Below are 16,829 nucleotides of genomic sequence, written 5' to 3'. Positions count from 1 at the left end.
TATGTGTCCATTTCAACATTGAAATATTTAAATCCATATTTACCTGTATAGTACACCTTCTCTATGTGGTTGGAAACTCCTTGAATTTCCACCTTTGTATTCTCTGGACACCCAAGGTAGAGAAGTTCTTAGTTAATGTCTATTGAATGAATACATGATGTGGTCTTTTGGTTAAAGTATGTTGAATAAATGAAGTGGTTCCTTACTTGTTTCTCTTCAGACTTCTTTAATCTTGACTTTGTCAAAACTCTATCTCCATCCTCAAGGATATGAACATATTTGATAACTTGGAAAAGTTAAGGGACATTTTAACTACATTTCTGTTGCTTCTTTTTAGGAATGAATTACTTAGTTACCAAGCTTAGAAGTTCTCCCCTCCCCCACCATCCTTATCCTTCAACCTCTTATTTGGTAGGGCTTTTGCAAACACTTAACAATTTCTTGCAGAGGGTGGGGAGTGAATACCACCTTCAAAAACATGCACTCTTTCAGAGTGCACCGATCTCCGCTTGCTGTGGGTACAAGCTATTTTTATCAGGTGATACTGTGATATTCCTTTTCAACACATGATATTCACTCTTTCAAGCTGTTCGACACTGTTCTATTTGGTTTCATGTTACATCAATGAGACAGTTTGAGGGAAAAGGAAAAATGGGACATGCTATATTTAGTAGCACCACTAAAACCCTAAATAAAAACTCTAAAATCTAAGCTCCTCAGCTATCCAATTTACATTCAGGGACCCTACCTACCAAACCAAGATTGAGGCAAATAAGAAATGCCTTTATCCCAAGAGCACACTCTTAAGAATCTCAATTACATTTTCAGTGTCTCTAAACTTGAAGGGGTTAAAGTTATACATAAAGGTTATGGACTAGTTGAACAATTTCTCCATGTGTTTTGTATTTTCATAGCATTTTGGCTCTATGAATTATCAGCCTAATCATATTTCAAAATAATAACACATCTGGCTACACATCTGGACATGCTGAGCTTGAGGTAGCCATGTGACAACTATGAGGGGTTGGCCAACCAGCTGTTAGATACATTAGAACAAAGCTCCAGGAGGTTTAGACTGCAGTATCAATGTCCCTGCATACAGAACATGAAGCCCTGAAAGTAACTAACATGGGTATTAAAGAGTCAGGAGAGTATTAGGCTTGGGAGGAAACCTTGCTACTCAAAGGTTAGCAATCAAATTATGCTGGAAGGTGTGCCTAAGAGAGTATCTAGCAAATAATAAAGCCCTGCTCCCAAATGAACTCACAGTCTTATTGTAAGACTCAGTGATTAAAAGCAAAAGATCTTTTGCAATCTGTAAACCATGATACAGATATTTATTTTCATTACTTCTAGAAGGAAAATGCAATGTGGTAGATTAACTGCAAAATTTGCCACAATCTTTACCTGTCCTTGAATCCATACCCTCTGCAATGTGACTCTGCCCATGTTTCTATAAAGGGATGTAATCTATTTACTCACTCCTGTATTTGGGCTGGACTTGTGATCTGCTTTGGCCAATAGGATGGGGTAGAAATCCCACTGTGTCAGTTCTTGTTTACTTTTACCGTCTCTCTTGGAACCCTGCCCAGCCATCATGTGAATAAGATCTGGTTGTCCTTTGGAAGGAAGGAAGACAGTCCAGTGAGCCCAGTCAAGACTATCCCATAATAGTGTATAGCCCACTAACTCCATTTGTGAGAAAGCCCAGCTAAGACCAGCACAGTTGTGAACCTGCCACAGAGCTCACTTGCAAATGCATGACTGAGCCCACCTGAGGTCAAAAGGACAGCCCATCTGACTTGTGGACTCATGAGCAATATCAAACACTCATCGTTTTAAACATTGCATTTTAAAGTGGCTAGTTATACAGCCCCGAGCCTTGCCATGTGTCTGGCATTGTGCTAATAAGCACTTTACCAGAATGGGTTCATTGCCTCTCACAATAACTTCATGCAGTAAATATTATTATCCCCATCTTATAGACTATAAAATTAAGGTACACAGATGTTAAGTTTATTTGCCCCAAAATTGCACAGCTAACAAACAATGGGGTCAAAATTGAAATCAGACAGTACAACTTCAGAGGAGCATTTAGTCCAAGAAAGAGGATATTTCACTTTACCCAAATAAATAAGGAACTTTCTTCATTCTACTGTCCTACCCTTCTCATACACTTCAGATTGTTTCAACTCAAAAAGACATTTCTATAAGCAATAATGATAACAAAAATGACTTCAACCCATTTGATCCTCACAACAACTTTTGAGGTCTCCACCATCACCTGCGTCTTACAGGGGAAAGAAGAAAAAATGGGAGTGAGGCTCACTAAGACTTTGCCTCCCCAACTTACCCAGCCTATGAGTGGGTCTGATAACTCCAGAGCCTATGCCCATTTGCCTGGCTGCTCTTCTGAATGACCTCCAAGTTCTCCATGTCTTTGTGTAGCTTAATTGCCAACCGTTTCAAACATGTAACTAATATCCTCTTTGTCTCTAGCTCAAGGTCTACCCTTGGGAAGCTTCAAAACAGTTAAATTCATGGTTCCTGCCCTCAAGGAACTCATACTGTTTGGGAATCTAAGACTGAAATATACAAAAAGCTAAAGGATGCACAGTCATGCCTCACAAAATATGTTTCAATGATGAACCATATATATGATGGTGTTCCTATAAGATTATAAAGAAGATGAAAAAATCCTACTGCCCAGTGACATAAAAGTGATAGTACAATGAATTATTTGTGTGTTTGTGGTGATACATTGTATAAAAGTATAGTCCATACAATTATGTATACCTAATACTTGGCCATGATAATGAATGACAAGTTTACTGGTTTATATATATTTATTATTCTCTATGTTTTGTCATTATTTTAGAGCATACCTCTATTTGTGCCTTATTACACAAGCAGTCTCAGACATCTTGTTTACTGAGTCTCTTGTTGCATCCAGAGGTCACACTGAGTGATTGACATCTATCATCTAGATTTGTCTAAGTACACTTGATATTCACACAGTGATGAAGCCACCTAACAACACATTCTTCAGAACATAGCCTCATCATTAAGCAACACATGATTGAAAAAAAAGAAATGAAATGTAAGAGGGCATTACTTATTGTTCAATGAATGGAATAAACAGGCAAAGTTTAGAATTCAAAGAAGAGTCAGAGACATGGACTCAAACTGTCTAGCAAGGTTTCATACAGGAGGAAATATGAAGATGCCCAGAATGAGAGATTTTCAGTAAGAACCCAGTCTTCTGTTGCTATAGGTGTATGATTTTTGTTGTAGAGTTGTCATGGTGATTGTATCTTCAAGATATCCATGTGGTGACTATTTAAATCTAGTGGGTTTGGACAAGGCCAATTCCTTACATACAGGCAAAAAGGATTCATCTGAGATTCTTAAAGATTCATTTAAAAGTTGACAAAGCTGATAACTAGATCCTGGAATCATAAAGCAACCACCGTATCATGCCAATCAATAGATCAGAAAATGGATAAGTCTAGACCAGTCACATGGGGTAGGAAAAATGATGGAGAAGAGGACAAAGAAGAAATGTTAGCCATGTATAATGTATACAAAATGCCAGAAATTGATGTTTCAGCCCTTGGAATCCAGAGAAAAATTAACACAATTGCACGTAGTTAAATTTGACCAGTTTCATTTGAAATTATTTTCTTTCTGTTCTTAATATCCAGGAAAGATCTTCCTTGATCTGATACACCCTCATTTCCCAGGGATACCTCTTGCCATGTACATCCTTGAACTCCACCATGCACCAATCACACTGCAATGCTTAAGTCCCTCAGCACAACTTTCTTTTCACACACCCATGCTGCTCCCAATCTGTGGGACTCTGTACAGGTTATTCCTTCTACTGGATCTCTCATCTTTTCTAAGTACCCTACCCAATGCTGCTTCTCCCTTTCCATCGGCTAATTACTACTTCTCCCTCTTTCTTTAGTTTAGATGTCACTTCCTGTTAAAAAGAGAAAAAAGCAGGAATTTCTGTGGGGGGAAACACCATAACTGAGGAAAGAGGCTGAAATAATGGGACGAAGATTAGAAGGGATCAGTGGTTCCAGATGCAATGCAAGGTTCTAATTGAAAGCTACACTTAATAGTTTGAGAAAACAAAAGGCTGTGTGATAAAGAAAGAATGAATTCTGTCATTAGGATCCCAAACCTCAATGCTATAGGAGCTCCATGAAAGCAGGTGTGTAAAGAAAAAGAAAATGACTCACTAATGACTGGATGGAGGTAAGAACCTAGCATCTGCAGGAAGGAAAAATTGAAACAAATGAAAAGTGGCAGAAAGAAGTAAAAGCAGATGCTCCAATAAATCTTTGGTGGTTAGAAAGTGAAATGAGCATAGCACAGTAGGTCAGTGTAGATGCTGATATCAGAACAAACATCTACAAACAGTGGCCAGAGAAAGTGAATACACCAGCAGGTCACATCATGTGGGTGGTTCCAACATTGCTAGTAGTATGAGTGGCAAAAGTGTGAGTAGAAGGACACAATATCATCATTATCACCACCATTTATGAATGGTTTACTCAAGTACCAAAAGTATGTTGATAATATGCATTATTTCAAGAAAAAAGTGGCCTTTTAGGGCACCCAAAGAAACACAAGAAAGGAGCAGGGTAGGCAGCACACCATCTGGTAGGTAAGAGCATGTAGATCCACTGGACTTAATGACAAACATTCAAGTGTCCTGTCCTAGGATACATTAACTGGAGGGGTCTAGAGGACAGTCAATTGTACTTGTTGAGAACCTCATTATCCTAATAGTATGAAAGCTTCTTGTGGACACAGACTGTGATTTTTGTTTGACACTGTGTGAGCACTTCCTGGCACTATGGCAGCCATGTGGAGGACACTCTAATTGTGACAGTAGACTTAACAAACAAACAAAATATATGCATGTCTGGATAAAAAAAAATCAGCTTAACATATTTGAATCATTGGGAAACAAGATATAAAACATCTGTCCATATTCGAACCAAAATTTTAAAGAAGCAGGATAATGTCCCTGAATTCATATCTGCAGATGACAGTGGGAAATTAAGTCTGAAACTTTCAAATGAAAGGTGAAATTCATCTGCCCCCACCATTCCCCTCCCGTGCATTTACTTCCAAATCTGTTTTCTCCTCACACCTTGAAGGACTCAAACTTTGAGAGTTAACAGGTTAATTAAACAAATAATTCTCCTCCATTGATTAAAAAGCACTTCCTCAGCCCCTTCTATTAGCTAGACATGAACTAGGCACTAGTCACACGGACAAGCAAGAGAAAATCTATAAACAGACTAAGGTGGATGTGGAATGCTAAGTGTGGAGGTTTCCCATAAGAAGGCGGAGCGGTCATGGTCAGCTCAGTTTGGGAAGATTAGAGGATAACAGGCATTCAAGATGAGAACAATGGCAAAGGCTAGGGGGTCAGGAAGAGGTAAGTAGTCCATGTCACAGGAGTGGAGGAAATGAGAAATGACATAAACTAAGTTCCTCCCATCTAGACTGTCAGGGCATCCTGTACATATCTCATCGTTACACTTAGGGTACAGATTGAAGCTGTCTACTTATTTTCCTTATTTTCTCCATAAGACTATGGGCTCCTTGAGATCAGAGACTATTATTCCTCTATGGACTTTCAGCATTCAGTAGAATTTCTGGAATATAAAGGATACTTGATTGGATGAGCAAAAATTCTAGAATGGGGAGGCAACATACCATAATAGTTCAGAATATGATAAATGACATTGAAACCCATTTGACTGTAAGACTAATGTATGGACAAGTAAACTAAAAGGAAATAAGGAGGCCTGCGGTCTTTGTGGCCTGCCTTATCACTCTGCCTGAAGATATTCAGGCTAAAAATAATATCAAAGAAAATAGCTACTCTTTAAGCCCAACTCAGATTCAAACTTTTAAAATTAAAATTGCATATAATTTTATGAATAAACAAAAGTTACTTTGCAAATATATTCTACATCACTTTTGGTTATTGACAGTAAAGCACAGGATCATATAGACTCTGCTTTTCACAGTCTACACTGGTAAAGTCAATCTCTTTATTTTAGGATTGATATGACAATCTTAAGAGGAATCAAGGAATATTGAGGTTTCTTCTGCACTTGATTACTCTAAATTTTGATTTTCTAAAAAAGTACAGTGATTTTTTTTGCTCAATATTATACATGTTTGGGTTTTTTTTCCCTCTCCAACAAGAAAAACAGATAAAAAAAAAACTACCTTGAATGCTTGTGTGCTATGAGGCATTTAGGGTATCTTCCCATAGGAAGGAAGCTGACAGCTTTGTCTAGCTACAATCCAACAAGAGATAGAGTAGGTGTGGGTTATTCAAGTTGCGGGACTTAAAGGGTGGAAACTGCCCCTGAGTTCTGTAACCCATTTGAGACTTGGTGAATAACAGTGGGAGAATATTCTCACAAGTGGGAGCATTGGGGAACAGTGCAGTAGTTAGAACAGAGATTCTGCCTTGCACATTCTCAGCTACAACCTTCCCAGGTCCTCCTCCATGTGGTAACAACAGGAGCCTCTACTTCACAGGGTCTTTAGTCACTGCTCTGCATCTTAGTCCTGGATCAGTACACCTGAGGTGAGCTGCAGCTCTGCCACCAGTATTTCACAGCTTAGATGCAAAGGGCAACACCACTCATGATTTCTGAGTAGGGCATATGATGTATCCTGAGCCGACTTGGGAAACATGCTCTACTTAATTATATACACTGAAAAACCAGCTTATATTGGAAGTCAAGCTTTTGACCTACAGATGTCAGATGCCCAAATGACATTACTTGAAAAGGTCATCTTAGGGCTGGAGTTGTGGCTCAGTTATACAGTGCTTTCCTAGCATGTGTGAGGCACTGGGTTCAATTCTCAGCACCACATAAAAATAAATAAAATGAAGGTATTGTGTCCATCTACAACTAAACAACTAAAATAACTTTTAAAAAGGTCATACTTAACTCTCTGAACTCCAAAATTTTACTATCTACATAAAGAGATTTTTTTACAATGTATTCTGTTTTTAATTGCACCAAATGGTATATGACAGGCAAACTTCAAGGTATAAAATATCTTTTCATTTTATTTTGCAGCACAGTTTAATATTTTAAGGTAATTTTTATAAAATTTACATAACATAAAATCAGCCATTTTAAAGTAAACAATTCAGTGGCAGAACTTATCTACAAATCAGGTGATGGTCCATTCTGACTCCTATAGGATAACTCTTTGTGACTAGGGGGTAATCACTAAATTTTAGTTTACTCTGATCACTTTCCCCTTGTACTGCAATTCTTCCATTTGAAAAATCAAGGGGGAAAATAAAGTTTATTTTAATTTGGTTACAATGCTTTGATGCCACTATCGTTTGAAATTATTTTATTGTAAGAATACTCTAGCCTTCCATAGTTTATACCTCAAAAGAATAAATCACACCATTGAAAGTAAGAGAAATACTATTTCAATTCACAAGATTGTCCCATGCATACAAAAGTTTCTTAAGCTCTGTTCTTCAGCCATATGTCCCTAAATGGAATAGTAATCAGACCTCTAATTATAGTATAGTATTGTGGTTGGTATCATTTCCCCGGAAACACTGAATGGACAAGGAGAGATTGTAGTATGAATCTCTGATTAGTTATACAAACTTGGGGTCTGACCTCTATTACCACAGCCATGCACCTGGTACTTCTAGAACACTGGTTACAATAACCTGAATAAGATCCTCAAAACTGCTGCTCCCCAGATGAGGCTTTGTTCAGAAACTCATGCTGTGAAAACTAAAAGGACTTAATTATCCGAGACATGGGTAAAAGATGACCAACCAATCCATAAGGTGAAAAAAGGGAAAACCTCTTCTGTAATAGCAGGGCAAGCTAAAACAAACCAACCATGGTTGGATAAGAGACCAGAGATGTATAGAGTCCTATTCAGGCAGCAAAAACATGCCTCCAAGGCATAGAGTCCTTATTTAGAAACTGTGTAGTTTATGACTACTCAGAACTAATGCTGTTTTTTTCTTCTGCTTACTTTTATCCCCACTCCACCTTTCTGACATTTTAATTCAAGACAAGAAAAACAACTTCAAAATGTTTCTTTTAAAGGTTTTTATCGACTCACACTGAATCATTTGCTCGATAAATAAGTTGTTGATCTCCACTAAGTACATAGCCCTCGACTGGGCTCCAAGACCCAGAGGATATAATGATAAATAAGACCTAGTTTCAGTCTCAAGGAGCTGGACTTCTTTCTCCAACTCTGTCAGCTCCACCTGTGGGGTCCAAAAGGCTTCATTTGATATTTTCTCAACAGAACCCTGGTGGATAAATGGTTCTCTAAACAGATGACAGAACAAGGAAGATGATATCATAGGCAGAAAGAATGGCAAATATAAAAGGCAAAAGCAAACATGAAGCATGCTTTGTTAACTGCAAATAATTTAACAGTGGACCAAGTGCAGGATTTAAATAGGAGAAAATGGAGGGCTGTAAATTTAGATATAAGGGTGAAGACAGATGGAGAATGGCAAGCCAACCAGCTTGGGCTTCGTTCTGTGGTAATGCAGGACAGGGAAATAATAAGGTCAGACCTATGTTTTAGAGACAATCATTAGTATTGGTGACTTGATAAAAGGGGAAAAGACTTGAAAAAAGGACAAAGAGCAAAGAAAGTTACTTTGTTCTTTTTTCAAGTCTTTTCCCCTTTTATCAAGTCACCAGCAAAGAGATAAAAGAGGGAAATTACAGATTATTAACTATTCATACACTATCCCTACCGTTGTTCATCACCATAAATAACCAAAAGTCAATAGTCTAAATGATTCCTAAGTCTGTCTACATACTTCTATTATGAAGATATGGCATATTTTTTAAAATTTGGGGGGAATAGTATTTTTTAAAGAGTCCTATTCTTTTTTATAGTTTTATAGTTATATATAGTAATTGAATTCATACTGACAAATTCATACATGCATGGAATTCAATGTCAATTCATGATCCTTCCTTATCACTTCTCCTTTTCCATCCCATCCTCCCTCTTCTTCCCTATACTCCTATCTCTACTAGACTTCCTTTCATTAATCTATTTATTTATATTTTATATTTTCCTTCTGTCTCAGATATCCTGTCAGCATCCACTCCCATTGGCTGAATCCTTTTGGAGGCAAGATGGCAAGAGAGGTCAGTGATGCAGCCTGTGAAGGTCAGCCCCAAGGTTACTGATAAGATTTGAAAAAGGGAAGGATAGCTCTCACAGGCATATGGAAGATACTGGGGCCCATAGTGTCATAGATTTGCCGTGATGGTCAAATGAGACAATATATATATATATATATATATATATATATATATATATATATATATATATAAATACTCAATAAACTGTAAACAAAATGCATAAATATAACAATATATGATCTATCCTATAAAAAGCAATTAAGAAAGAATAATACCAGTCTATACTATAAGCCTCCCAAGGTTGACTGATATCAAAATTTTGAATCAAGCATTTTTCTAAACTGTAAATTTTTCTTTCCAGTTAAAAGTTCAAATCATGAAAACAACATCAAACAGAAAAGGAATTTTCCAGTACTAGATGGTTTGAGTGTAAGTGAAAAATGAATCCCCCTAGCAAGGGAGGAGTCACAGTGGTCAGGCAGGATTCAGAAGTCTATTCCATTTTTGCTATAGATTAGAACCAGTTTTATAAACACCAATTTATTTGCCAAAGAAACATGCAACAAGCATCTGAAGAAACAGTATGTGCTTAGCAAATAAGTTAAGCATCCATCTACTCATTGGTAGACGATACTTAGAACAATATTTATTCAGCAATACAAACCCTGTAACCCAATTTATTATCATTTTTCCTCCTCATTCATCCCTCTTAGCCACGCTGACCTTCTTGTTGCTCCTAAAACTCCTCCGGGTACACTATGGCCCTAAAGTCTTTGCTCTGGCTATTCCCTTTGCCTATTCCCCAGATAGCTACATAGTTAACTTTCTTACCTTCATTAACTGTTTTCAGATCTCAATGAGGCCTACTCTATTCAAGATTGCAATCCCATCTAAACCCTTAACCCTCTTTTCTTATTTCACTTTTTTCCCTATAGCAGTTATAACCTTCTAACATGCTATACAACACACTTCTTTATTATGGTTATTTTTTTTTCTCCCTTGCTTCCCCTGCTGACAGGAATAACTGGGTTTTGTTCAATAATGTATCCCAAGCACATACACCTGGGCCTGGCCCACACTGTACACCAATAAATACTCACTGAATCAATCAATCAATGAACCATTCAGTCAGCTACATAAAATGGTTTCAGGAGATTCAATGACATTACAAATTTTTGCCAATGTCAACTTTAAAACTCTAAGAAGTAGAGCTATTTGGGGGTTATATTTTAAATCTAATAGCCTCATCACAACTATAAATTTCTTCCAAAATTTTTCCTTGTAGGTGCAATTAGGTGCTGATTAATCACTACTATAATTAAAAGTGCCAATATTTTATTTTATTTTTTGAGAATTTTTAATATTTATTTCTTAGTTCTCGGCGGACACAACATTTTTGTTGGTATGTGGTGCTGAGGATAGAACCCAGGCCGCACGCATGCCAGGCGAGCGCGCTACCGCCTGAGCCACATTCCCAGCCCCAAGTGCCAATATTTTATTAAAGGAAATATAAGATCAAGCATCAAACTAGTACTATAGATAACAAGTGTTTGCAATTAACATACTGTGGATAACTATAAACTCCATCATTATACTAATAAAATGTAAAAATTTTTAAAGCACTGGGAACTCCGTGGCAGCTACAAAATCAACACTAGCCACTTTTACAGTTGTTCAGAGGTTGCACAAGTGAGCACAAACTGATAGTAATGCACATAAATTAATTTGGAAGTCATTCTCTAAACAACATAGGTTTAGCGATTTTTTCTTTTCTTCAGATACAATATCATATTCTGATGCATGAACACGTGGAATAGAGATGAGCCTCAAATTGATAAGGAGAATTAACTAATAAGTAGGCAGTTTAGGTACTTCTGAGTAAACTATTGCTAGGCTCTGATTTGAGTGAACCAAGGTTGTTTGTCCTGCAAATTTGGGTTCATAAGTTCATGGCTTGAATATGTAGAAAATATGCATTAAGGGATCTGTATAATTTGTTGCAGAGTACCTGGAAGGTTAAACTAAAAGCTCAAATGACAACTAGATATGGGTAAATGGTTTATTCGCAGAAAGTTAAACCTTCTACTTCCATCACTATAAAGTCAGAGAGATTAGGAAGCCACTGCACAATCATCTGTCTTCATCAATAAAGAATATTGTTACTAGAATTTTTAACAAATTAATCTCCAGTTGGACAACAACCCTAACTCTGCTTCAGTTGTAATTAGCTTCACACATAAAAGGTTTTTGTGTGTGTAGGTACTTGAGAAATACTTTTCACTTTCTCACTGCAGCAGCAAAATACATCATTTAAATCCAAATTGAACTATTCTAAAACAAGAATTAAAATGGACTTGTTGCCAGCATGGTGGTGCAAGCCTGTAATCCCAGTGGCATGGGAGGCTGAGGCAGGAGGAGAATCACAAGTTCAAAGCCAGTCTCAGCGAATCCCTGTCCTGCTTCAAAATAAAAAATAAAAGGGGCTCAGATATAAAAAAAAAAAAAACCCAAAGCAGATCTGTTTCACATTCTACATGCTGAATTATTTTGAAAGAACCAATATAACCAATAAAGGTTTTTTTTAAAAAATAAAATTCTTGTATCATTATATACATTAAATTGTGCCCCTCCCATTCATATATATTCAAGACCTAATTCCCAGTATCTCAGAATGTGATTATATTTTGAGATACAGCCTTTAAAGTGGTAATTAAGGTAAAATGAGGTCATATGAGTAGGTCCTAATCCAACAGGATTGATGTCCTTAAAGAGGAGATTAAGCCACAGAGAAGACCATGTGAAGAAATGAACAGAAGATGGCCATCTATAAGTCAAGGAAAAGTGCTTCAGAAAAACTCAGCCAACACCTTGATCTTGATCTTCTACCCTCAGAATGTTGAGGAAATATTTCTGTTGTTTAAGTTACCCACTCTATGATATTTATTATGGCAACACTAGAAAGCCTAGTTCATGGATCATCTTAGGTGGCTGCATCAAACAATGAGCATAATTTTAAAAATCCAGTTCCCCACAATGTCAATGACTGCCTCATTTATGCAGTACCATGAGGGAATAAATCGTTCTGCCCAAGTACAATCTCCACATAACTGAAGCTTGTCTTTAAACAAACCCGAGTTTATATTCTAATCACATCAGATAGAATGTTTTCTAAAATATATATTATACACTATTCCCTTTTAACCCACACTTTAAGCCTTTGTGAGAACAAAATAGAAATGTCAACAAAACCAGCAGTAATTTTTCAGCACTCTAATTATTGATTCTACCTAAGATTTTAAAACTGATTTCTCAAGTCTTATCTTTATAATCTGTCCACCCCTTGCTTCCAGCTAACATTTCTTGAAATTCACAATGTGTCTTCTTCTATCTAGCTGAGCTTCTCTGTTGCAGGTTGAGAAGCAAAGGAACAAAGTATGTTAGAACTGGCTCCTATAAGAATCAAAAAGCTTAAGGGAGGGTCTATGGAGCTTGCCTGTGAGTGAACAAGTTAATATGGCCTTTGTGGCTCTATTTTTCTTCTCAGAAACATTTTTACTTCCATTGTAGTTTTTGCCTATATTCCCAAGAGTTAACATCAAAAGCATATGACCATTATGCTTGCATAAATGAGATTTTATTTTTTAATATTTTATTAATAATTATTGGCTTGTGACTACTTCAAAAGCTTTTCACAGCATCTTTGTGGTGAATTGATATTAAAATCCATATAGTGTTGATTTCTGACCTCCAAAAGAAGGATGAATATGAATATATCAATTTTAATAACAACAACTAGCATGTATCAGCATTTACTATGTATTGTGCTAAAAGAACTTTACTTATCTCAACTGTAAACACGCAAAGAATTTATTGAAAGCAAGGAGAGGGATGTAATATCACTATGACTTTTCAGGAATTGATCTTACTGGATAATGAACATAATAAAACACTTTAATATCATTTTTTAAAAGCTACTAGTAAAATCAACTACTACATGCAAGTTCCAAATTAAATATAATCTCAGCACAAGCTAACAATCTTTCTTCTCCATGGATCACCACTCTGGACATCAACCTAAAAAATTAAAATGCCTTCTAACTTTCTTACAATTCAACATGAATTTATGAAGAATATAGACTCATGTATAAATGGGCCTCTGGAAGTGAAGATTATGGAGAATTAGGCTTCCCAAAGGTGTATACTTAACACATTTGGAGATCATTTTTTAAAAACTAAATTTGTTGAGATATAACACACATAATGGAATGCACAGATCATAAGGGTTCAGATTGATGAGTCTGACAAACAGATACACCCTTGGCCAACACCCCAATCAAGACATAGCATATTTCAAACATCTCAGGAACTCCTTTGTACCCCTTAGCGGTCAATCCCAACCCCAACTATTGCTAGATATTTTTTAAGCAGACAAAGTAGCGATGGCAGTAGCTACTGTTTATGTTTGGTTAACAATAGTAGTATTTATTGAGTGTCCATGTGGCAGGCACTGAGCATCTATGGTATTCCATTTAATTTCCATTATCAACTTTGTAAGGTTGGTATTATATCCATCCATTTATGGGGGGAAAGAAGAAGAACTAAGAAATTAATTATGCTAAGTCACAGAACTACTAAGTGGTGAGATCAGACTTGAACCTATATGACTTGAATCCCTCTTGCAAAAATTATATTTCCTATATATAAATGCTAAAGGGTTTGCTGTTAACCCAAAACACACACTAAATAGAGGAATTAGTGAGGCCACTGGCTCTAACTCACAACCCCATCTCTACTACAATACATACCCAAGTACCTTATCTTAACAAGCAAGAAAAGGTTTCTAGGCTAATACTAATGACAACTAAAGAGGATTACTTACAAGTTCTTCAACCGAAAATCTGTATGTAAATCTCTTGTATATTCTAGTAGATGGGCAAGGAAAAAAATCCTCTATGGAGTTGGGTGGGTCACAAACCCATCAGCCTTGAGGATTTTATTAGTGCTTTCAGAAATGAATAGAAGGAATCCAACCATCAATCTGCTCTTGGAAAACCACATTGCCAAAGTCCACCCTACCACAGAACCATAAGGAGAGGCACCATGCAGCATTTTACTGTCACTTTATTAAGGAAGCACCGAGGCAAACATCTGGATTGAACCTTTTGATTCTTTGTTACGTTAATTTTATTCAGTGTTTTAAATTCAACCCACTCACATTTACAAAACACTTCACACAGAATACTTCCCTCATGAATGGAGCTTCATTCACATCTCACTTAAAACATCAAACTTATTCTGAAATGACTGAGGTTAAAGCTTGTTCAATGTCAATTTGCAAGTATTATAAAAGATGAAAAACTAGGCGTACAAATGCAAGAGGGTAATGTGAGGCAGCCTCTTCAAGGGGCTCTACTAAAATCAGGCAACTAGGTAAGGGATCTGTATATGCTTTCAGGGGCCCGTGAAGCTCACGACAAACTGTGTTGCGAAGGCGGGCATTTAACTCCCTGGAGGGAAGATTTTATGAGAATTATCGCCCTTGAGCGGTATCAGCTAACAGCTTGGGAATCAGTATGATTCATTTTCCCCCAAACCTGGAGTTGTTTTCTAGAAGTCCCTCCCATCCGTTTCCCTGTGGTCTCCCTAAGTCCCTTAACATATGCTGGGGGAAGGGAAGTTTCTCTTTAGAAACGAATTAGTCTTTAGCAGATCCAAGACTTCAGACCGAGTGTTTACTAAATCCTAAATGTATGACAACCCCCCGCCCAAAGAGAGGCAACAATTAAAACACACAAATATACCCTACCCAACACCTGAGCCTCCCTTTTCTTATTTTAACAAGAGCACTGCTTAGTGCAACCAAAGAGCCCTCTCAATTTCATCTACAAATATTCTCAACCCCAGTCCACAGCAGGCTGGAATGAGGGAAAGCCAATGGGGGTGCTGTCAATTAGCGAGAGTCACACAGACGGAGCACCCCTGAGGATCGGCGCCCGCGTAACCAGCACCCTGGAGTCCGCTCTCTCGCAAGCCTCCCGGACTTTTTGGCGCCGCCAGTTTGCTCCGCAAAGCCAGCAAGAGAACCGCTCACTTTGGAAAGGAGCGGAGGGGAGTAGCGCGGGGCTGCGGTTTCTCAGCGCTGCCAGGTCGTGTCCCGCGGTTGTTTCAGTGGTCTCCCCCCAGGAGACCGAGAGGTCTCGGGGAACATCGGGGTGTGACTGGGAACCTCGCTGGGCCCACGCCTCCAGATGGGCAGTGGAGGAGCCCGCCAGGAGTCCTGGGGTCAGGGGAGGTTGTCGTTATCAGCCTCCTCCAGAGCCCTTACCCCTTCCAGGGAATGGAGTGACCGGATTGGGCGCTGGGGAGACCAAAAGCGGCCAAGTGGCCGGACAGCCGCCGGCACCGGTGACAGCGGGTGGGCGGGGCGTCGGGGACGAACAGCGGGCTCCAAGGCGCGGCTACCTGGTTCTTGAGGTGCATCTTTCCCGCGGTACAGTAAGGCGGGAGACGGTGGAGGCCAGGCGAGGCGAGGCTTGCTGGAGGACGTCCGCAGGGTCGCACCATGCGAACTAGCTGATTTGCTAGCCCGCCCGACACCGCTGTCCGCCACCCCCACCGTCGCCTCCAGGGGGCGCAGTACGCCGAGACCTTGGGACAGATCCCAGCGAGTTTGATTCGGGCTGTGGTTCTGGCGCCTTTTTCTAGGCTTAGCGTCCAGTGTAGCTTAAAAAGTGGAATGAACAAGTCCTTCTTTTCCTCCAATATTACTACCGGTGCTGCGCTTAAATTTTAAGTGAGATCGCTTCCTCCCTAGCTCAAACACACTAACACCATTTGGAGCAATGTTATTGGCAAAACAGTTGGAGGTTTATATGACCAAACTGTGGCCCTTAGAACAAAGCTTAACCTTGGAGAAAGAAACCTAAGGGAAGTGGTCTGTCTCTAGCAGGCAATGTAGACACCTTACGTGCATCTTTCAAGCAATATTTGGCTGTTTGGTGTCTAAAATACGATTGACCAAAGTAAAACGAGAAATGTATGCAGTGATAAACATCAGTAAGCCCCAAACAAAATGAACAATACTTTTGCGCAGGCAATCTCAGGTCTCAGGCCAAAACTTTTGTTTGCCTGAATGACTCAGGGGAGTTCTTCAGTTACTCTATAACCTCCTAAATGCACCAGATGTTTGAATAATACAGTATTAGTCCAGTGCTAGGTAGTGGGATGATCACCAAACATAGGAAAGTGGCTTCATTGGCCCTTCCTGACTTTATGAACTCCTACTCCTAGGGCTCAGAAACTCTTTGTCAGATTGTAGAGAATATCCACTACTGCCTACAGAAAAGCTGCCTTGATTCAAAATACAGGAAATACAGGTCTGAGTCAGAAATGCTGGGTTAAAGCATGCGTGATATTAAGAGTTAGAAATACTAAGGAGGTCGTCTTACTCAATGTCTCTCTTTTTTTTAAAAAAAAAAAAACCTTAATTTTATTCATTTATTTATTTTTATGTGGGGCTGAGACTCAAACCTAGGGCCTCACACAGGCTAAGCCAGCACTCTACTGCTGAGCCACAACCCCAGCCCCCCCCCCCCCCCATGCCTCTTTATAGAT

The 16,829-nt window shown here is 38.6% G+C and overlaps 1 protein-coding gene across 1 annotated transcript in view; it reads right to left on the bottom strand.

Moving 5' to 3' along the window:
- Elavl4 (ELAV like RNA binding protein 4) overlaps positions 1 to 15,699 on the bottom strand; it is a 136,714-nt gene extending 121,015 nt beyond the window's left edge. The window contains exon 1 of the mRNA XM_040288643.2: positions 15,678 to 15,699. Within this exon, the coding sequence (XP_040144577.2) occupies positions 15,678 to 15,695 (18 nt within the window). The 5' untranslated portion in view covers positions 15,696 to 15,699. The remainder of the gene's footprint in view (positions 1 to 15,677) is intronic.
- Positions 15,700 to 16,829: the final 1,130 nt, after the last annotated feature.

The sequence above is a fragment of the Ictidomys tridecemlineatus genome, chromosome 11 (genome assembly GCF_052094955.1).
Source record: "Ictidomys tridecemlineatus isolate mIctTri1 chromosome 11, mIctTri1.hap1, whole genome shotgun sequence".
NCBI classification, from domain to species: domain Eukaryota; kingdom Metazoa; phylum Chordata; class Mammalia; order Rodentia; family Sciuridae; genus Ictidomys; species Ictidomys tridecemlineatus.
Note: the sequence above shows the minus strand (reverse complement) of the source record. Positions and strands in the feature narration are given on the sequence as shown.